Raw genomic sequence first — 22,106 nt, forward strand, 5'->3', positions numbered from 1 at the left:
GGAAGTGGATGGTCCTTGAGGCTCCTTCTAACCCAAACAATTCTATGATTCTAAAACAATTTTGCAGTTTAGGCTGGATGTTAGGAAGAAGTTCTTCACAGAGAGAGTGATTGACCATTGGAATGTGCTGCCCAGGGAGGTGGTGGAGTCACCATCACTGAAGTGTTTAAAATTAGACTGGATGAGGCACTTAGTGCACAGTTTAGTTGATTAGATGGTGTTGGGTGATAGGTTGGTCTTGATAATCTTGAAGGTCTTTTCCAACCTGGTTACTTCTGTGACTCTGTGATTCATGTCCTTGAAATATCAGTCTTCAGGATCTTTCAATTAATCTTCTTCAAGCCACTTCTCCAGCTGTACTTTTGCTTGTTACACTGATTTGAGGAAACTGGCTGGTAAGAGGAGTCTGAAACCACACAAAGCAGTCTTATTTCTCCCTCTCTAATAGTTTAATCAGAGCAGGCATGAGTCCAACACAAATCCTCAGCTGAGTTTCCTACAAGTGAAATACTTGGCGGGGAGAGGGAGGGAAGGCAAGCATTTATGACATCAGGCCATCAGTGGCCAACATTTTGCATTTGCATCATTATTAATCTGACCTGCCAGATCTGATTCTTCTAAGTGAATCCTCCTGAAGAGCTGGTATACCATATAAAAAGTACACATTGTAAATCACAGAGACTAACAGTTCTCCACCAGTGGTGAGAGATGGAAAGGCAGATCCTGCAGCGTGCAGCTCTTGTAGGAATATTGTACATAATACAGGATTATTATTTTTTTACTTTTATCACATTAGAAAAGAAGGAATTTCATTCCTTTCAAATGCACTGGGCCAAATTCCCACCCAGCATGAAATACTGCATATCCACTGAAATCAATGGAGCTGCACCAGTTCAGCAGAGACCTTGGCTTTGTGTGTCAGTTCATTTAGCAATGATTGCACTTGACATGCAGCACAGAACAAGCATTTGTTTTTAAGAAGAAAACAGTGGAGCCTTTCAGTGCTAACCCAGCCTATGCATAGCCCTGGTTCCAAAAATGGGATTAACTGTCCTTAGCCCAAGCTCCTATGTATTTGTGTAAGGGAAGAGTAAGGAGGGAAGAAAAAGCATATTCTTCCCTCTGGCACACTGAAGGCAGGTCTCATCACTGGAGACAAGAAATGATGGTCTGTAGAGCAACTTTGATTTTGTTAGAACCAGTAACTGACATATGCACTTAGTGTCCTTATGGATACTCAGACACCCACCCAAACACCATGCAGTCATGTCCCTCACCTTTAGAGTGGCCAGCCAGAAAGGGACCTGGGGGTACTGTTTGATAGTAGGCTGAACATGAGACAGCAATGGGCCCAGGTGGCCAAGAAGGCCAATGGCATCCTGGCAGTTATCAGGAAGAGTGTGGCCAGGAGGAGCAGGGAGGTCATTCTGCCCCTGTACTCAGCACTGGTTAGGCCACACCTTGAGTACTGTGTCCAGTTCTGGGGCGCTAAGTTTAAGAAAGATGTTGAGTTGCTGGAATGTGGCCAGAGAAGGGCAACAAAGCTGGGGAGGGGTTTGGAGCACAAGCCATATGAGAAGAGGCTGAGGGAGCTGGGGTTGCTTAGCCTGGAGAAGAGGAGGCTCAGGGGAGACCTTATTGCTCTCTACAACTACCTGAAGGGAGGTTGTAGCCAGGTGGGGGTTGGTTTCTTCTCCCAGGCAACCAGAACCAGAACAAAAGGACACAGTCTCAAGCTGCACCAGGGGAGGTTTAGGCTGGATGTTAGGAAGAAGTTCTTCATGGGAAGAGTGATTGGCCATTGGAATGGGCTGCCCAGGGAGGTGGTGGAGTCACCATCACTGGAGGTGTTTAGGAAGAGACTGGATGAGGTGCTTCGTGCCATGGTTTAATTGATTGGATAGTGCTGGCTGATAGGTTGGACTCGATGATCTCAAAGGTCTCTTCCAACCTGATTAATTCTATTCTATTTTACCAATCAAAGTGCCCAGGGCCAGATCACCAGTTTGTCACAAAGTTCAAAAGGACTGTGTCAATCTCAGCAAGCAGTTGCTAAATCCATTTTCCTATGATTTCTCTGGTGGCATACCCAGGATTACCTCAGGCATCCCTAGTCACTGAGGGAACAACTGGCACAGCTGAGCTAGAGGAACACAGACAAGTCAAAACACACTCTGGTGATCATGGCCACCAACGTGATGCCTTTGGTGAACAGCTAAAGATCAGAACAAGTCAATACACGTGCAGTGTATCTGTAAGGCTCCCCTTCCCCTCTTGTTTTGAAACCCAGGATGAAATCAGATCACTTATTGTCCTTTTTTTCTCTAGTAACACTGTGCAAAATGTTGGAGTTTGTTGGTTTGGGGTTTTTTTTGGTGGGTTGGTTTTGGTTTGTTTTGTTGCATAATTTCTATCTGGTAAATTAAATTGCCACCCTATTCCTCCCAGCTTTCTCTTTGGTTCACACATTTCCTCTGAATAACTGCATGAAACAGATCTTGCTTTGAAGTTCGATTACTAAAAAAAAAGCTGTAAGTACCTGAAATGTAGGTTTATCTCACGTAACACAGACACTAATCAAAGAACAGAAATGGCAGAATTACATTGTGAATTCAGACAGCAACATACTCGGAAATACAGATTCCCTTTCAACAAATATGCTGCTTAAAAGGCACCACTCCAGGCTTTTTACCAACAAACTCATAAAAAGACCTTCTAATTATCCCTGTAGACTCACAACTTGTGTATGTACCTCTGCATAACTACAGTACAACAGGTCACAGTGCCCTGCATAGAGCTTTTGAAGGGCAGAAGTCCAGGCAGGACTTGCTGTCAGTGCAGAAAGCAAATCCTACAAACTTTGATCTAGGGGTGCTGCAGGTTCTGCATCTGACACTGATGCACATGGCACACTGGACACCACTGAGCTCTTAACCAGCTTGGCCTGGGAAAACTTAGTAAGAGCCCTTTCCCTTTATGTTCTTTGATATCTGTGTGTGTTGTTTCCTATCTGCTATAGCACCAGGCAGGCTAAAAGGCAGCCTACGTGTGGCAGTGCAAAAAGTGCTGCTAAACTCCTGCAGCAAAGGAAACACAAACCTAGGTTTCAATCTCAATTTTGGCTCCTGTCAGATCAAGAAATGAACTCTGCCTCTTCCCCAGTGTGAATTTTAAGCATTCAAAGCGCAGACTCCTAGTATGGTGCCTGAAAAGCCCAGGCATAAAGTTTATCCTTTAATTTGAGGCTTTGTCATTTGACCAGGGGAAGTAATCAGGACAAGGCTCTGGACCATGCTGTTCAAAACATGACAAATAGACACACCAAAAATCCAAGCTGGCTGCATGAAGCAATTAAAATAGTGTTTACTATTCCATGACAGTTAACATGTTGGACTGACCTTTCATTTACTGTTTAGTACTGAACATTAAGCTGCAAAATTACTCATGCTTTGCATTTAGTGCTGGCATCAAAACTAACAGCATCAGATAGTTATTCCCACAGCGAGCCACACGCTCCCTCTGCCCAGCTGTGCATGTACTTCTATAAGCATTGTATTTGATATTTCACATCACTTCCACGGGTTATATTCATTCATTACCATCAGGAATTATTGGTAACACTGCTCCAAAATGTAAGAAGCATATGCAAAATGTCAGGGGTGATGCAGCTGGCAAAATTATGTCCCTTCCTTACATGCTGGGAGAGATAAAAAGGGAAGGCTGGTGTATGCCCACAGGTCCCCATGGCAGCTCCCAGCCAGATGGCAGAAGGGAAGTGCAGAAGCTACGGAGGAAAAGTTTCTTTGTTTTCTCTCCTTCTAGCTGCTTACAGCAGCCACATTACAAAGGGTGGCACAAAATGTGTTTTGCGAGAGCGTGGCAGTTGGAGTATTTTCTCATAAATAGGCAGCTTCCTGTACCATCGTCTCGGGCTGAACTTGGACAGGAAGAACAGAGTTTCCATTCCTGCGGGCAAAGCTCTCATGCAGAGGCTCTAGATGAAAGGGAGAGCTTAAGCCTCCAGCAAAGCACCTTTGCCAATGTGCTTCTGAATGATCTTAGTGTTATGACTAGGTAAAATTAGGGTTATTCCTGTTCTTGGCTGCCACATGCCTGGCCAGACACTTGGCATGCCCAGCAGTCTGCATTTGACAGCAGAAGCAGGATTTTTGGGTCACAGGTTGCCAACACAAATACAAGACTTTTCCATTCGTGGCCTGCGCTCTTTCCAGCTTTCCTTCATGGCGCTATCCTACTGCAGACACTGCATCTCAAATACTCTCTTCCCGCTTCCTTCACCTTTGCCTGGAGGCTCTGTAATTACACATCCCTAAACCTTTACGTGTTACAGCTTTTTATGAGACAGAGCGATGGGCACTATGAACATCCAGTCTATGAATACCAGAATGACATTCAGTTCATATCCTGACCAGAACATTAATAAATACAAATACATTATAGGAGTCTCTGCCATTTGTGGTGGGGTTTTTTTCATATTCATTGTGGCTATTTATATCTCAGACTCTATTTTCTGCATTGTGACTGAAGTTATCTTATATTCCCCTTGCAGATTTATAAGGGTAAATTCTCCAAGGCTGCTCAGCATGCTGATTACAGTAGAAGTGCTGTTGATTTGATCTTGCCTGCTTCTTTTTTTAGTATTTCTAGACAGGTGTTTTGTGCAACCAATATGCCAGCAAAACAGCCAAACTTATTATGAGATTGCTGATAGAAGGCAATGCAGTCTATTTTAAAAATCAGTGTAGTTTCTTAAAGAAAGAAGAAACCTAACAAACAAGGTTGCAATTGTATTTAATACACATTTTGCTTTTAACAGCAATTTGCCAATTTAAACAGCATAGACCTTACAATGCTTAATTAGTGAAGAGGTTATCGTGCTTATGTTGTATCTAAAATATACCTTATTCTCTATGGAACAACATTTTGAAGACAGTCTAATGGTGTAGTTACTATACAGTAGCAGCATGTTCACACCACTACAGTTAAGGCCGTGTTAGGGTTTGAGCACATCAGCCATAAAATTCAAAGGCAGTTTGAAAAACAAATACATCCAAGATGAAATTCCTGTAGTGACTTTAGGAAAATCAGAATAAAAATAGTAAACCACATGAAGGACTCCACCCAAAGTTATTTTGGATGATTACTGCCTTTGCACATGCTCAACATTTCCAGAATGGAATTTAAAAGAAGTTGGAGGACAGCACAGACTGATGAACCCAAGTGCAAAGTGCTGTAAAGTGGCTGCCAGAGATGCACAATAACCACTTCTCACATACTGCACATTGTAACCTACACAAGGTTTAGTCTGTGTAAATATTTAAACCAGCAGGTAAAAGCAGTTCTACCAAGTTAATAACAACAATTACTCAGCTCCAGTTGTACACTTTTTGGTCATGATGAAACTAAATGGTTTGCCAAGTCAGCACACTGGCTACAGAGGTACCATGTTATTCCCTACAGTTAGGATATGAAACATTGGAGGCTTTGTGCCATTCATGCCCTGATAATTCAAGGAGGACTCAATGCACTGCCCACCAAGCTGAAGCCATCTGCTTAAGTAAAAAAGGTAGATGAAGCAAAATCCTGTAAGGAAAGGGACTCAAAAGCTTCTTCTGTGAAACACCAGTGCCTGCATAAAGAAACTCACCCTTAGTCCATGCCCTAACAGTTTCTTGAGTTTATTAATAAAATGCTTCTTATTGACATATGATTAAAAGAAAATCTCTAGTCAGTAACCTTCTTAAACATGTTTATCTCTGCTTAAAGCAAAGTGCATCTCTAAGTGCTTTCCTGAAATGTTACCCAACAAAAAGTATGCTTCAGGTGTTGAATTGTCATGGAACCATGAGCTGATGAAACTTTGCAGAGCTACTGCACTGAACTCTTTGCACACCATTTGCTTATTTATTATTTTTACACTTCCCCATTCAGGAAATTTTCCTTTTGTGACCAACTCTTTCATTACAACACTTTTGAAAGAGCTCCATCACATACTTTTCAGACTTAAGAGATAAACATGTAAGACTGAAAAAAAAAAAAGAGTTGCCTGTCTCCAGCTTTGTGTACAATGCATACACACATTTATTAATAAAAATTGGTCTAAACATTTATTTGTTCTTTGGACCAACTCCAGCCTCCCTCAGTGACTGTATAAACCTTTCTTATAAACCTTTCACAAAAGATTTGATGAATAGTACTTCAAGACAAAAATGGAAAACAAATACATTAAAACATCAGCAGCACAGAGACAGAAGGGGGGAAGCAAAGCAGAGACATCCCATTCCAAATTCACCACTGTCAAAGGTTAGCAGTGTCCTCCTGAAGTCTGCTTGCTGTCTTCTTGCACAAGCTCTTTTATCTCACGGTCTTACAAGGGAGCTGTAAAGTCAATAGGAAATTCCACATATGCCCACAAATATAGGTTGCACATTAAAATCCTTCTTAAGAAGGTTATCAGCACACAGCCTATTTGAGCTCTCTCTCCCACCAGACTTTGTGCACTGGCACCTGTAAAGTATGGGTAACAGTATTTCTCTACCTCAGAAGACTGATATAAAAACAAATACATTTGTGGTTGCCTGTACCATAGTCAGAGCAGTAAGGGCTACATCAGTACCTAAAATACTGCCTTACTCCCTTCCTGCTGATCCCTGTGAACATAGCTGACAGTAGACAAGAACTATCAAGAGTAAAATTGGTAATGGAGGATCCTATGACACTATATGGTAGTGGCTGATTTAGTTCAGTAGAATTAAGTCTTGCAATAAAACTCCCTAAGATGTTTTCATAAGGGATCAGCACAAGTCAGCTTAAGGGACTGTACAAGAATGACCCAAACTGCATCCTGTTACTCAACAGGAATAGTTTTCAGAATCTGTCCACATCTGATGATGACCCACATAAACTCATACATAAACATGTATACTGGTTATAGTAGGGCAAAAATAGTACATTTCCAGCCTTGGTTTCTATTTCTGTATTCTGTGATACTCGGCACATACCACAGACAAATGAAGTGCTATAGCATTAGCCCATACAATGTAACTGAAGTTTCTTCACCTGTGATGCAAGAGGAATCATACAGAGTGTTAACAGGTAGAAACAGTTACTTATTGCATCAAAGCTCACCTGCAATCCATGACTTTCATAAAGACACTATAAGCTATCATCATGGGGAGAGAATATCTTCATTCATAAATCTGAATCTTTCACTGAGCTATTAAGAACAAATTCCTCAAAACTTTCCAGTTAAAGTGAAGCAGGAGTTTCAGCTACAGAAACATAGTGCAAAGGTTCAGTTTGGCACTGCAACATTATGGACAGTCAGGAGCTTATGGTAAAATCAGTTTAGATTTGGAAAAGAGAATCCTATAATTGAACCTATATTGTCAAATTTATTGCATACTATCGTAACTTCACAGTAATCAAAATCAGACATGAAGGTTTCTAAAGAAGCAGCAATCACAGATTGCAGTAAAGTACACCACTCAAGGGGGGAAAAAAAAAAATTGCATTTTGGCAATTTTATAGTCAAGTGTTCCTTATGCTCTTCCAACAGTCATTTGTCAGATATTTTCCTGTTTAAAAGGTGCATATTGTTTCTCCTCAGTCCTCGTGAGACTTCTCTGCAATGACTTTGCATTCATACTGAAAAACAGAAGTTGACAAAATTAGTAAGATTAATTTACATAACTAACTAAAAAGACTGCTATGAAAGGGATTTTTCTATGAAATAGATGACACAATAGCAGTTAGCTTACACTACACTCAGTTAAGTCTGGTCCCCCCTCAGTTCCGTGCTGTGGTAGTTTAGGCTGGATGCCTTCTGCTGCTACCACACAAGATACACCTCTGGTGCCCCAGGTGTCCAGCGCAGTGAGTGGACACAGGAAATAGTGTATTTCATACCCATAATGTCCTGCTCCCTATAAATCACAGTATCACAGTATAACTTAGGTTGGAAAGGACCTCGAGGATCATCAAGTCCAACCTATCAACACAGACCCCATGACTAGACCATGGTACCAAGTGCCACGTCCAATCTCCTCTTGAACGCCTCCAGGGACGATGACTCAACCACCTCCCTGGGCAACTCTGTGAAGAATTTCCTCCTCACCTCAAGTCTAATCCACCTGCAAAGCCCTACACTTCCTCTCTTTCTTCCCTCACCACTACCATGAGAGATGTTCCCTATCTGGTAATGGAGGGGGAGTTATCTCGAAGCCTCTTGGGCCTGACTAGGCCTAATGCCAAGAGAAGAAGGCGGAAGGGCAATCTCAGATCTGGCCGTCTGAGATTAGCCTAACAGTGAAGGGGGGGTAGGGCAAAGAAAGTGCCCTGGGGGTTTTGGGTGTACCCTCAGGTGGGGAGGGGAGTGTTGGGAGGTTTCTGGGTATGCTTTGGGATCTTCTTTTGTCACTGCACTTGCGGTTTTCTGTAAAACATTCACTGCTTTTCCATTTAAACTTTTCATCACTTCTGCAATCCGTTTGTCTGACTCTCATTTTTCTGCCCTGGTGGGAGGAAGCAAGGGAGGCTCTGCCTCAAACTGTAACATGTGCACACACTTGGCTTCAGTTGCTGTCTCCTTGAGCAGCAGAAAGAGCATTTCAGACTTAGGGAATGGCCTGACTTCTCCCCAGAGTCTTTTTTTTGGTCATAGTCTTTAAAAGACTACAAGCACACAGCTGAGAGCACACTGAGCAGTCATGGGCTGTGCTCTGAACAACACTACTACTAGCTCACTACCCAGATCAAAAATGCAACATTTGCCTATTTCTACCTGCACATCCAGAAGTCAAACAGCTGGTTGGTATAAATGAAGGAAGGAATGACATGTAGATTAAAACCTTTACGAGAGGGTGCTCAGCCTCCCATCCAAACTTACCATTGCTAGCTGCCTGCCAATATTGCCCATGGTTATTCCACCAGCAAAAAATATACATGGCAACCAGGAACGAACATAAAGGAAATCTGGAGATGTGTATCTGCAGAAGAACACACATTTTTTAGCTCAATGTTGAATCCTCCAGTTACATGAGACAAATGCACAAATTTAACTATAAGGACATTTTGACTCAAAAAGAGACATGTATTATACAATCTAATTGCTTGCAACAAATTACAAAGGAAGCTTCTTAATGACTATAATCCCATTTGTTCAACTGAAAAAAAGCACATTACATTGTTGGTAAGGCAGCATTTCGTAACAAGCAACTTCAACTAAGAGTCTCACAAACACATAGAAGTTTTCACGGCCAATTTACGTTATACTCCATGTTGAGTGCTGGCAGCTTTGGAAAGCACTTCAAATTATCCTGTCAGTTATTCTCATTTTATGTTATAGCTTCAGGGGATTACCATTTAAGGTTAAAGAAGTAAAGACTTACTGATATACTCCATTGTAGACCAGAAGCTGTGACACCAATGTAGCCAGGAAAGCAATTCCAACTCCAAGACTAAATCCACTTCGTGATCTATCAAACATCCACCACAGCCCAATCGACAAGGCTGCTAACGTGAGAGACAACTGGATGTTGTTGGCAAAGTCCACTTTCTGTGTTGATTGTTAAGGAGAAGCTTAGAATTATCTCATATGAATGTAAAGCAGCTTTCTTCATGCCATTTAACATGTTTTAGGATAGAATAGACCAGACCAGGTTGGAAGAGACCTTCGAGATCATTGCATCCAACCCATCATCCAGCTCACCTAATCAACTAAACCATGCAACCAAGCACCCTATCAAGTCTCTTCCTAAACACCTCCAATGATGGTGACTCCACCACCTCCCCAGGCAGCCCATTCCAATGGCCAATCACTCTCTCTGTGTAGAATTTCTTCCTAACCACCAGCCTAAACCTCCCCTGGCGCAGCCTGAGACTGTGTCCTCTTGTTCTGGTGCTGGTTGCCTGGGAGAAGAGACCAGCCCCCACCTGACTACAGCCTCCCTCCAGGTAGTTGTAGAGAGCAATAATGTCACCCCTAAGTCTCCTCTTCTCCAGGCTAAGCAACTCCAGCTCCCTCAGTCTCTTCTCAATAGGGCTTGTGTTCCAAACCCCTCACCAACTTTGTTGCCCTTCTCTGGACACGTTCCAGCAAGTCAACATCCTTTTGGCACAACAGGGGAAAAAGAAGGTTAAAAAATCAGCAGCAGCTGTTATCAGCTATCACACAGATATCAGGTACATGTAAATAAGCCTTCTAAGTGTTGCCAGTGTATCATGAAACTACAAATTTATAATGCTTCTTTACATTTTTAGGGCCTTAGTACTGTAAAAGAGCAAAGAGACTACACACTTAACAGACAACACAAGAGTTTTATACTGACATACACACTAACCAGGAAGTCTTAAACCGAGAATTAGATTCCTCCAAATGGCAGGGATTTACTGGGGAAAAAAGCATTTATCACTCTTCATTAATTGCAGTATTGTTTAACCTGCATGCTAGTTAACATTAGACCAAACAACAAAAATGTTTCCCACATAATGTAAATATTATTACTGTAAAAGTATTGTCTAAACCAACACTGAAAATCAGTTTTGTCAACTCCATGAAGAAAGTGCAAAGTCACTCCAGATTATCTTTGTAGTGTTTCACATTCTCAACAATGTTTTGGCAATACCAACTCATCCTCAGTACTCCTATCCAAAAGAGATTATTGAAAAGGAAGCTGCCAAGGTTCATAAGCTTCACTGCAAATTCACGGAGCGACAACATATGCCCTATTTTCTCACAAAGACCTGGAGAGAGATCCAGAGGAAAAGAGAAAGAAATTCAACTAACTGAAACAAATAATTACAGGATTGGAAAAACAAAACTTGTCAAACAAGACCAAAAAACACCCCAAGTATGGCAACATGCAGAACTGGAATAAGCTGAAAAGGAAGGCTGGACAGCTGTCAAGGAGGAAATATACACAATACATTAATGATGTCCTGGAATATTGTCTAACAGCTCTTAGGAAACTGCTAGAAAGTTTGTTGTAACTAATGACCCATGCAAAGAGAAGCTGTGACTTCTCCTGGATTTCTAATAATAATAAACCAGGTTGGAAGAGACCTTCAAGATCATCATGTCCTTAAAAGCACCAAAGTTTCATGGGCTTACACAATAGGTATGGTCCAGGGAACCACAGAACGAGATTAATGCATCTTTGGCAAGGAGAACAAGGTTTGCAGAGGACAGTGGGAATGACTCTGAACCTTGGCAGCTCCAGTTCAACTGGCCATACTGGATAGGACAGCTGGGGGGGATCAAAACCCATGCAAGGTTTCAATACCCCTCAGTGAGAATCCAGCCAGCTCTCACATCTTTCACTTAACTTGCTCTCTTTTGCTGGAAATAAGGAGAGTCAGTAGCATGCAATCACAACTTCTTAGCACAGTTTCCACAAACTATTTTGGAGTTGACACTGATGGAGATGAGAATTCCACAGAAAACCACTAAGACTCACTGCACTGCTAGCAAGGTGTGTCAGTCCACATGAAAACCACCCTGCCACACAGCCTGTTCCCAGCTGATTCGGGGAAGGCCGATTTGGAGCACATTTGTGCAAGAATGTATCTGAAGCGAGACATAGTTTGGAGGAGTAAAACCCATTGCAACATGCTGACTTGTAATTGTTGCTACTGAAGGAGCAAAGGAATGGTTGTTCTCTGGGAACCAAGGCATCATTTTCAGAATGGGGAAACATTTACTTGCTTTGTGTAGTTCTGGGTATTACCTGCTCCTGAGTTTTACCTGTTTCACTGATGAACCCAAGACTGGACTCTGACCTCTTGTTATCATGTTAAATGTATACCAAACCTTAAAAGACTTTTCTGTAATACCTACCATACAAGAATTTCTCCTTTAATTACTCAAAGAAAATGAAGACTGTAAAATAAACCCAGTATTGAGGCATTTCTAATGAAAATATTTTTGCAAACAAAAAGACAGAGTAGGGTTGCAAGGACGATGTAAGGGCTGGAGCACCTCAGCTATGAAGACAGGCTGAAGGAGCTGGGATTGTTCAGCCTGCAGAAGACCTCAGAAGAATCTTATAGCTGCCTTACAATACCTGCAGAAAGGCTGGAGAGGGACTTTTCATAAGGGTGTCTAGCAACAGGACAAGAGGAAATGGTTTTAAGCTGAGGGACAGTAGGTTTTTAGACTAGATCTTAGGAAGAAGTTCTTCAGTACAAGGGTGGTAAGACTCTGGAATGGGTTGCCCAGGGAGACTGTGGATGCCTCTTGCCCAGAGGTGTTCAAGGCCAGGTTGGATGCAGCCTTAAGCAACCAAGTCTAGTTCAGCGGCATCCCTACCCTGATGGGAGTAGATGATTTTAAGGTCCCTTCCAACCTGAGCCATTCTCCGATTCCACGATTATCACCTCCAATACCGCTAGGTCAGTTTAACACTAATAGACACTCTGCATTTCCCTTGCAAAAACGCTGCACACAGTATCTTTCACAACAATTCACCATGACTATGTGAACTTTGTCTTAGTGGAAACCCATTTGTTATGACCAATTTCAAGAGAACTGAGGATACAGCGCTGGCATGATTTATTCCCACAAAGACTGCCACACATCGCATTACACTGGACCATTCTCTCTTGAATTTATGTGGCTCTCCCAGATGTCTGTCCATGCATGGGTACAACAACCCAATTGCAGCTGTGAAAACAGGAAAGAAAAAAGAGGCCCCAAAGTTAAAGCACTGGCAGTATTTAACTAAAATAAAGGCTATCTAGACTTTGACAATTATTGCCACTACTAAACCAGATTTCTTAAGGGTAACTAGGATAAACATGCAATGTAAAAGAAGAGATATTTCAAACTATTTCATTACTTTAAAAAGCCCCATAAAACTTTAGCAGCATCTTCAATTACTGCAGCAGTGACCTGGCAGAAATAGCAAAATAGAGACAATTTGAAGTAGGAGTGGAGGATGAAATAACTCTGCACTCTGCCAAAATGTGCAGACTCACACTTTAGTTCAGAAAGAGCAGTAACAGTTTGCAGGCTGGCACTTTTGAAACCCCACATATCAAATATGCATGCTTAAATAACTGCAAAACAAACCACACCACAGTAAGGACAGAGTGTGACTTATAACAGCAACATTTTGTGTTTTCTTTTGTTGTAATTACAAGCAGGTTTTGTTTGGATAATGTTTTCCTCACGGTTACTATAAAGGCTCACACAAAAGAGGGAAAGCCAAGAACCTAGGGTAGCTGCTGAATACAGAAAGCAAAAAGGACTCTCAGCCTCAGAGAACTGCTATGTTCTTTGTACATTTCTTCATAAACATGTTCTCTACAACAACTGCAGCTAAAAAAGCTGTTAGCAACACTGCTGAGGAATAACACTGGTCCTTAAACTGGAGTTGCAAGAGGGGGCAGAGGCTGAGTCATTGGTACAGATTTCAATGCACTCATCCTGGCACGCTGTTGGAGGTTACGTTATGGCAAATGTTCCTTATTCTGCCAGAAACTGATCTCCAGGTTCTGGAAAACAAATGACCAGTACAGCTGGAGAGGAAAAAAAACTCCACAAGCAATTTTTTTGTGCCAAAGGCATTGGGTAAGACTGATGACTAGTAACAGTGATGGATGAAATGACTGCTCTGAAAACAGCCTTGATCATCGTTGATTATAAATATGCAGAATACCTTTATTCTGTTCACAATAAACCACACTGCAGAGAAATGTTCATGTCAGGCTGTGCAAGTACAAATGGTAAGAAAATGGGTGAGTTATCAGCATTTACCACAGAAGCTGCCTCTACATACACTATCAGAGAAGATAAGGAAAGAAAATGGAGAAGAAAAGCTGATTAAAAAAAAAACACAAACAAAACTCAGAATACCTGATCTGGGGTCACACCTGATACAAAAAGCCTATTAAGGCAGCAAAATGTGGCTTAAAATCAAGTGGTGCAAACACCTAACAGGTGACTGACTACACTTTACAGCCCACATCCAGTCTTTCCATCAAAACCACCAACCTATCAGAACCAGACAATGGCAAGATCCAGCCTTCACAACTTCCCCATATGCAGCGGCAGACAGTGTTCTTGGACCACCCAAGAGCATAAGGTACAGCCTGATGCAAACTGTTGACAGTGCCAACTTTATGGTGAACACTGGCAAACTTTATGCATTTGGATTCTGCAAGTTATCAAACCTTCAACAGACATGATTGTCAAGACAATCAGTTTAAAGAACAGAAACAAAAAACTAATCAACAACCTCAGCAATGCAACAGAAAGAGGCCTAAGACAACTAGCAGATAAAGCACATATTTAACTGCCACCACAACATGCCAAATCCCTTTCCACACAAGCAACAAAACTGACATATTCAGAGAGATATTTGGAGGGTTTCCTTTCAAGTTAAGTTCGTGTGACATCTGGGGTGTAGCATTTCAACAAGGTATCAGAAACAAAACAATTAGACAACTAGGGGGGCGGAATTGAATATCGTTAGCAAAACAGTGACACCAAATCAAAAGCTACTTTATTGACTCATATTAGCCCCCAGAAACATAAGCTTCTCAGTCTTATTGAAGCTGACCTCTAAGAAGATACCACCTTTATAGGTCTGCTAAAGCAGAAATCTCCAATACTGAGTGCTAAGGATATTCCTTTAGTTAAGCGTAAAACTGGTCCACAGGATCACTAATCTTCACAGACAAGCAGAAAACCAAATGCCATCAAACTTGTAACGTGGAATATGCCTTGATACTTGGAGACAAAAGAGGAAAAAGGGCTGCTACTTACTATTTACAGTAGATGTCTCACTCAAACTAGCTAAATACACAAAAGCCTCAACTCCCTACATGATCATGGGAGAAATGGTGCATGTTCACATTGTTCAACTTGATACACCGATCCAGTCTAGGTCCTCTGTTCAGGAACAAGCCTCTACAACCACAAACTGCATGCCTGGCCTCATCTCCCTGAGATACAGTCAGGTCTTCCAGCTTAATGGAGCTAAAGCAGTACCTCAAACAGGAATGAGGAACAAATGGAAAGCTGAATCACAAAAGGGAGCATTACCCCAGGTGGCTTGCTGTGCTCAAAGCAAGGTACTGCGTGCTGCACAACCTGACACTACCAGGGTATTTCCAAGGGCTGCCAGCAGAGCACATTTCTGTAGTCCAGCCTCAAGGTTTCAAGTGGCATCACCTTCTAAAGTCTGTAAACTTTAACTCAGTATGAAAAAAAAAGCTAGGGTTATCTCTGTTAACAACATTACGGTAAAACAAGTTAGCAGAACAACAATTTCTGGGCACATGCATGCATATTTGTGTGCACGCACGGAGATCAGAAGAACAGCAACAGCTCAACAAGGGCAGTGACTCTGGAAGAGAAATTTTTGTCTTCCAGATCTTTCATATTTTCCTTTGCAACCACCCAACTACTCATTCAACATTCCATCTCCATGCCAGGCATACATACATGACTTAACTTACCTGATGCTGTGCCACAGCAAGGCGGGACCCACCAAGCTGAGGAGAAGATGCTTGTGATGACATCAGGAGGGAAGAGAGTAACATTTCTCTGGATCTGAAGCAAGTTTAATACTAATGCAAGAAATACACCAATAAAAAACAGCACTATACCACGAATTACCAAATTCATGCCACGACTGGTAACAGACGAAATGTATGGGCCACACTTTTTTGGTAACGCTGGCACTGCATCACTTTCTGCCATGACTTCTTATGTTCCCAGAGACATCCAAAAGGCTGACCAAGGAGGACTCGCTTGCAATTAGTATTTTTGACTGCCTTCAATTAGGAGATATCAAAACCCTGAAAAATAATAAAAGAAGGGTGAAAAATTCAGATATAAGAAACATTAAATGTATTTCTCTTGAATAAATTGAGATTGGGTTAATAAATACGGCTATTGTATTTTCTCTGCATTTTCTGAGAAGGCAATTAGTCATCTGAGAGCAGAATCAACCACAGCTGCAAAAATGCCTTACAAAGAAACAGGTTTTACAAATAGCTTTGTTTACTAGGAGACAGAAGAGAAGGAAACATAGGATGAGACAACTAGGAATGTGAAACCACAGACAAGAGGTTAAGAAACAAAACCGATATCAGATGGAAGACAGGCTAGGTTTGCAGTAACAATGAATTGTTTTGCTCCTCTCCTTTAAGCAAGAACTGGAGATTATGTAATTCAGAAGCAAATAAACACAGCCCTCAGTTTCAAGTCATCCACCGAGGTTCACAGAGCTCTCTTCTTGAAGAGACGCCAGAAAACATCTCTCAATCGGAATGCGAATGCTGAAAACATTTTTCAGGATGGATTCCGAATTTCAGCAACCCCGCAGCACATTCATTTTCCTGACTGCAGATAAGAGCAAACATCTCAGCAAACCAGAGAAGTAATCTCAATGCAGAGATATGTATCCAAGTAACACTCTTTTGGTGAAAACTGCCACACAAACGAACCTTAATTATAATCATACACAGAAGAACCCAAGTGCGGCAGGTAAAGGAGCTCCCATTGCCTGTGCACTAGGTAGTGTCCTACATAAGTAACTCTGCCAGCACAACAGGAATGGCAGAGCTCCCATCCCAATCCATCTTTAAAAAAAAAAAGAAAAAAAAATACAAACTGTCCATCAAGAATCTTGTTAAACATGGATTCAGTGTCACATTCATGTACAACAACAATTCTGATCGACAGCTTAGCCACCTGGAACTTGAGGGGGGAAAAAAGCCCTGACGTTGCTTTCAAATTTGAACCTGCCAACTGGTGGCAGCTTTTGTTAACTCTTACTTATGGCCACACAGGCACAAGGGAAGCCAAATCACTGCACCAATCTCCCTTCCTCCTTGGCACTAGCAGATCCCCAAGAAGCTCTGTGAAGATGCAGCAGCAGTACAGAGGACACAGAATTCACTTTTTTGGATGTAAAGCCAAAAGGGAAGTTAAATACACCCAGGCTAGTTAAGATACTACACGTAACTGCACAGAAGATGCAAAGCCATGCCATGGCATATTCCGTCACTCAGAAGAAGTTTCAAGAGGCAAAATAAAAGCAAAAAAAAAAGTGCAGATCACATATAATTTCCCACTGGCACTTCAGAGAGGCAGCAGAGTCCTCCTAAGAATACAGAATCTCTTCTAGGCAGCCAAGTCTCCACATTATTTGGAATTGTGAACATGTGTTGGGGAGAAAGAAGGCAACCATGGTGTCTGACTTCTTAGCTTCCTGACTCATACTGAACAGATGTCTCCATCAAGGCTGGGAATGGCACTGCAACATACCTCCCTCAAGCAAAAGGGAAGTGGCTCCAGACTTTTTTCTCCCCCCTCCTCCAGATGTCACAGCAGTGGAGACTGGATAATACATTTAGCCTCCAAGAAAAAAAAAGCATGGAGTCACAAATACATCATTACTTCAGTTGAGAATCTCCCCTGTCCCTGCAGACTTGCCCACCAGGTGAAGGTGGGAATCCCCAGAATTACAGCAGTCATTTCAACAGACAGCGCTGGAGACTGTAGATCCTGTATACAAACTCTGCAGGAATACCATACCTTATGGGGGGGCTTTTAAAATGTGACATCCCTTCTTAGCTTTAGTTTGCCTAAGAGAATCAGCTGAACTCTTGATTCTCCACTTACATCACCACCCCAACAGCTCTTGCTACTTTGTGAAGTCTGAACACATCATTTTTTTATATCTATGACCAGAGCTGGATGTATACAATCCTAAATTCAGCTTTCAAAGCCTTATAAAAGAAAATTACCATTTCCATGTTTCTCTTCAAATGAGCTCTTCTGATGCACGCTGAGGATTACAATTTCTTTATTTCACTGTCATAAAGCAGTTGCTCACATCCTGTGTTCCATTACTACATTCAGGTCTGTCTTCTTTTCTGCTGCTGAACCCTTTGTTCTTCGGTACCATCCCCAAATCCTGCACACTGAACTTCAACCCATAGCTACTACTTACTCTAACACTCAGCATCTCTCCTTTTCTTCCTGTAGGATACCTCAGCCCTGGAAAAGGTTCCCAGCTTTTGGTCTCAGCAAACATTATTACTGCATCCCATTGTGTGCACCATGATCATCAAAATCCTGAGCCCCAGTACTGTCTTTGGTGAAGCCTATTAAAAATTTCCCCACAGTCATTATTTCCCCACAGCCATTATTTCCCCACTTCATACTATAGAATACAATAGAATAACCAGGTTGGAAAAGACCTTCAAGATCATCACATCCAACCTATCATCCAACCCACCTAAACAACTAAACCATGCAATCAAGCACCCTATCAAGTCTCCTGCTGAACACCTCCAATGATGGTGTCTCCACCACCTCCCTGGGCAGCACATTCCAATGGGCAATCACTCTCTCTGTGTAGAATTTCTTCCTAACTGCCAGCCTAAACCTCCCCTGGCGCAGCTTGAGACTGTGTCCTCTTGTTCTGATGCTGCTTGCTGGGAGAAGAGACCAACCTCTGCCTGCCTACAACCTCCCTTAAGGTAGTTGTAGAGAGCTCTCTTTAACCAGGCTCTGCTTCTTGTAATTCTTCAAATACAATAATCTCCAACTTAATTAAGAATCATCAGCTGTCCCACATGGCCATACTGATGTAAATACTTATCAGATCTTAGGTTTTTTTCTTCTAGAAATGCTGATGATCAAACAAAAGTCCAATTTTATTCTGGCTTAAACCAGTTTCAGAATATAAAAATGTGTGTTTACTCTATTTCCATGTATTTAACACCTCATTTGGCAAATGTATGATATTTAATCATGAAGGCTTATTAAAATGTAACAGGACTTTGCTATGCAAAGAAATCACTGCTTTTATACAACCACTGCACCTGCAACTCACTCAAAGCACTCAGCAACAGATTTTAACTAGGAGGTAAACAGCCTGATCACAGCAAGGGCATCTGGGTATGTACACATCAGTGAATGTTGGTAATGCAAGGTGTGATTTTACCATGATGCAGTAGTTCCCCTCCTGGTTTCTCACCCTACACATAAGTGTTCCTTTCACCCCAGTTTCCACATTCTCTCCATTCATAGGCTCCAAGACCTTCCAGCATGTCACAAATAGAGCAATGAGGAAACTAAGCGAAACAATCAATGTTCATGTAGATTATTCAGTGCCTTGGACAGCTTAGGTTCACAATACTCATGCATAGCAAAGGTATTTACTACTGTCACCTTACATGAAAATGGAAATCTAGTTCCTGAAAATGACATCACTTCCGTCTTTCTGGACTGGGCGGCTAGCATGCCTGCAGTCAGAGGAAAGCCTTCTATTTTACCAAGGCTTTCCATTTGGACGGCAATATCATAGTATCATAGTATCATTCAGGGTTGGAAGGGACCACAAGGATCATCTAGTTCCAACCCCCCTGCCACGGGCAGGGACACCCCACACTAGATCAGGCTGGCCAGAGCCTCATCCAGCCTGGTCTTAAACACCTCCATACATTGAACCAACAGTACTGAGGCTTCATCTTTTCTGAATGCATACTCAGAACTGTAACACCACACTGAAAGCTATAGGCTTGCCACTGCCACAAGTCTCAGCTGCACTTACCCTTCTTGGTGGCACAAGGCTTCAACACGAGCTTTTTAACATACCATGCAAGAGCATCATGCACAACTCTCAAGGCAAGCTCACTGTGTCTGGGGTTGCTCAAAAAAAGTTAACAACTAAATTATCACCCTAGACATTTTCAAAACACTTAGCCAAGTTAACTGTCTTCTAATTAGAAGATCCATTGTGCCAGCGCTCCCCGGTGCTCTTCATGCACGTGAAGAGCCTTCTGCTCTGTGCGTGCTTCACAACTTCTGACGCGATATAGACGCAGTAGGAACAGAGTAATGTAGTGGGGGCCAAGAAAGAGAAGATTTATTTAAGCAACACAAGATAAGAGATGGCAGAAACGGTGAAATGACAAGAAACCATGTGCCTTCTGAGGGGCGACACCGAGAGCAAACCACCACTCCCACCAGGTGACGCGGTGGGCGGCCAGTCAGCGCCGGAGTCCCGGCTCTCACGAGTCCTACCCACCTGGTCATCAAGCCGGTCGATTCAGGCCAGCGCTGACACCTCCAGGCCAGGCCGACTGAACAAGGCCGGCGGAGGGGCCGCAGGCCAGGCTGCGCACGGCCCAGCCCGCAGGCTGCCGGCCCGGCCCCGCCTGGCCGAAGGAGCCTCGCCCAGCCAAAGATGTAACCACGGTCGGGGGGGAAGCGGCTCTCGCCGTCCTCTCCCTCGGCTCTAGCACGGCGGACACTCGCCTCGCAGCCCCGGGCACAGTCCAGCGAATCACCAGACGCTTTTGTCGTGCCCCTAGCAGCTCGGCCGCGGCGGGGCCCAGAGCCACCCCGCCCCGAGGCAGAGCTCCGGGGGGTAACACTTGCCAGGGGCTCGCCCACTCCGCGGGGAGGACGGGGGCCACCGCTGCCTGCCCGGCCCAGCCTGTCCGCCACGCCTCGCACAGGCCCAGCTCGCCCCGCGCCCAACTGCATCGACCCACCCGTTCCCTCCGCACAGCAACTGCCACCGAAACCCCGGGACTCACTCGGCCTCCGCCATCTTCTCCCTCCCCGCGCCAGTCCCCGCCCCGCGCAGCCTCCGCAGCGCCCCGCCGGGCCCCGCCGCACAGCTGATGGGGGCGGGCGCTGAGCGGCCTGGCAGAGGTCACGGGTCCGCCGTGCCTTTGGCAGCCTGCGGCTGCAAGAGCCTCACCGCGGCCGTGCAGAACGGATGGAGCAACTCACACTAACTTCCGTAGGAGTCTGTTTAATTGGTGTAACGCTGTTCGTCCTTTGGGAAGGGATTTGTTACCAAAATAATTTTGGAAAAATAAAAACATAAGCCTGCAGTTAGGCTTTTTGTAGCCTGCTTACGGCTCCAGCCGAGTTGCATTTCGCCACGTAGCGTTGTGCAATGTCCCTGTTACGCTGTTCGGTCACAGAAAAGAGAAAGCTGTTTCCCGGCTCAGGCTGGAGGCTTGGCTCTGGCTCTCCGCAGCACCTGAGTCTGCAAGGACTTTCACGCGTGCTTATCTCATTGATTGAGGCAAAAATGGCACAGCTCATTGCTCCAGAAACCACATTTTCATCCCTAGTCTGGAGCCTCTCGGGGAAAATGTACAAATCTGAAGCAGAAAAAAAATTCGCTCTAACTTGTCTTAGCGAGTAGTAAAGACTTCACAACCATTTATTGTATATATGTGGGGAGAGATATAGGAGAGTAATGCTGTTACATTCATTCATTCATCTCATCTATTCATTATTATTTTAGTAACTAATCTTTTCTAATTGCACTGAAAACGCCTACAAATTGTTAAAAATATTTGCACATTGCATTCCCTCAAGCTTAGTTTATATTGCAAAGATATTATAGTTTCATAGTTTCATTCAGGGTTGGAAGGGACCACAAGGATCATCTAGTTCCAACCCCCCTGCCATGGGCAGGGACACCTCACACTAGATCAGGCTGGCCAGAGCCTCATCCAGCCTGCTCTTAAACACCTCCAAGGACAGGGCCTCGACCACCTCCCTGGACAACACATTCCAAGGTTTCACCACTCTCATGGTGAAGAACCTCCTCCTCACATCTAGCCTGAATCTCCCCACCTCCAGCTTCATTCCATTCCCCCTAGTCCTATCACTACCTGAGATCCTGAGAAGTCCCTCCCCAGCCTTCCTGTAGGCCCCCTTCAGATACTGGAAGGCTACAATTAGGTCACCTCGGAGCCTTCTCTTCTGCAGACTGAAAAGCCCCAACTCCTTCAGTCTGTCCTCATAGGAGAGGTGCTCCAGCCCTCTGATCATCCTTGTGGCCCTTCTCTGGACACGTTCCAGCACCTCCACATCCCTCTTGTAATAGGGGCTCCAGAACTGGACACAGTACTCCAGGTGGGGTCTCACCAGGGCTGAGTAGAGGGGGAGGATCACCTCCCTCGACCTGCTAGCCACACTTCTGATGCAGCCCAGGATCTGATTGTCTTTGTGGGCTGCAAGTGCACATTGAGAGCTCATGTTGAGCTTTTTGTCCACCAGCACCCCCAAGTCTCTCTCCTCAGGGCTGCTTTCC

At 43.5% G+C, this 22,106-nt stretch overlaps 1 protein-coding gene across 3 annotated transcripts; it reads right to left on the bottom strand.

Annotated features, from left to right (window-relative positions):
- Window positions 1-4,795: 4,795 nt before the first annotated feature.
- On the bottom strand, window positions 4,796-20,671 carry INSIG2 (insulin induced gene 2). 3 transcript variants are annotated; one of them, XM_068139083.1, is made up of 6 exons: window positions 20,587-20,671; window positions 15,484-15,825; window positions 12,558-12,682; window positions 9,411-9,577; window positions 8,909-9,008; window positions 4,796-7,668 (listed from the first exon to the last, which is right to left on the bottom strand). In XM_068139083.1, the coding sequence occupies exons 2-6, from the start codon at window positions 15,725-15,727 to the stop codon at window positions 7,627-7,629; spliced, it is 678 nt and encodes a 225-aa protein (XP_067995184.1). In that variant the 5' UTR covers window positions 15,728-15,825; window positions 20,587-20,671; the 3' UTR covers window positions 4,796-7,626. The 3 variants fall into 3 exon arrangements, with proteins under 3 accessions (XP_067995184.1, XP_067995185.1, XP_067995186.1); XM_068139084.1 differs by having other exon boundaries at window positions 20,542-20,591; XM_068139085.1 differs by lacking the exon at window positions 20,587-20,671 and adding an exon at window positions 20,073-20,359.
- Window positions 20,672-22,106: the final 1,435 nt, after the last annotated feature.

This window comes from Melanerpes formicivorus, unplaced genomic scaffold (genome assembly GCF_026170545.1).
Source record: "Melanerpes formicivorus ecotype bairdi unplaced genomic scaffold, bMelFor1.0.p_v2 SCAF_5, whole genome shotgun sequence".
Classification (NCBI taxonomy): domain Eukaryota; kingdom Metazoa; phylum Chordata; class Aves; order Piciformes; family Picidae; genus Melanerpes; species Melanerpes formicivorus.

Bases quoted from the DNA above. Each gene is read 5' to 3' on its own strand.
- INSIG2 (XM_068139083.1), bottom strand. From the start codon at position 15,727: ATGGCAGAAAGTGATGCAGTGCCAGCGTTACCAAAAAAGTGTGGCCCA. The intron at 9,009-9,410 runs GTAAGTCTTTAC...GTTCTTCTGCAG, and splicing joins GTCTACAATGGAGTATATCA to ATACACATCTCCAGATTTCC. The intron at 7,669-8,908 runs GTAAGTTTGGAT...TCTGTTTTTCAG, and splicing joins TTGGCAGGCAGCTAGCAATG to TATGAATGCAAAGTCATTGC.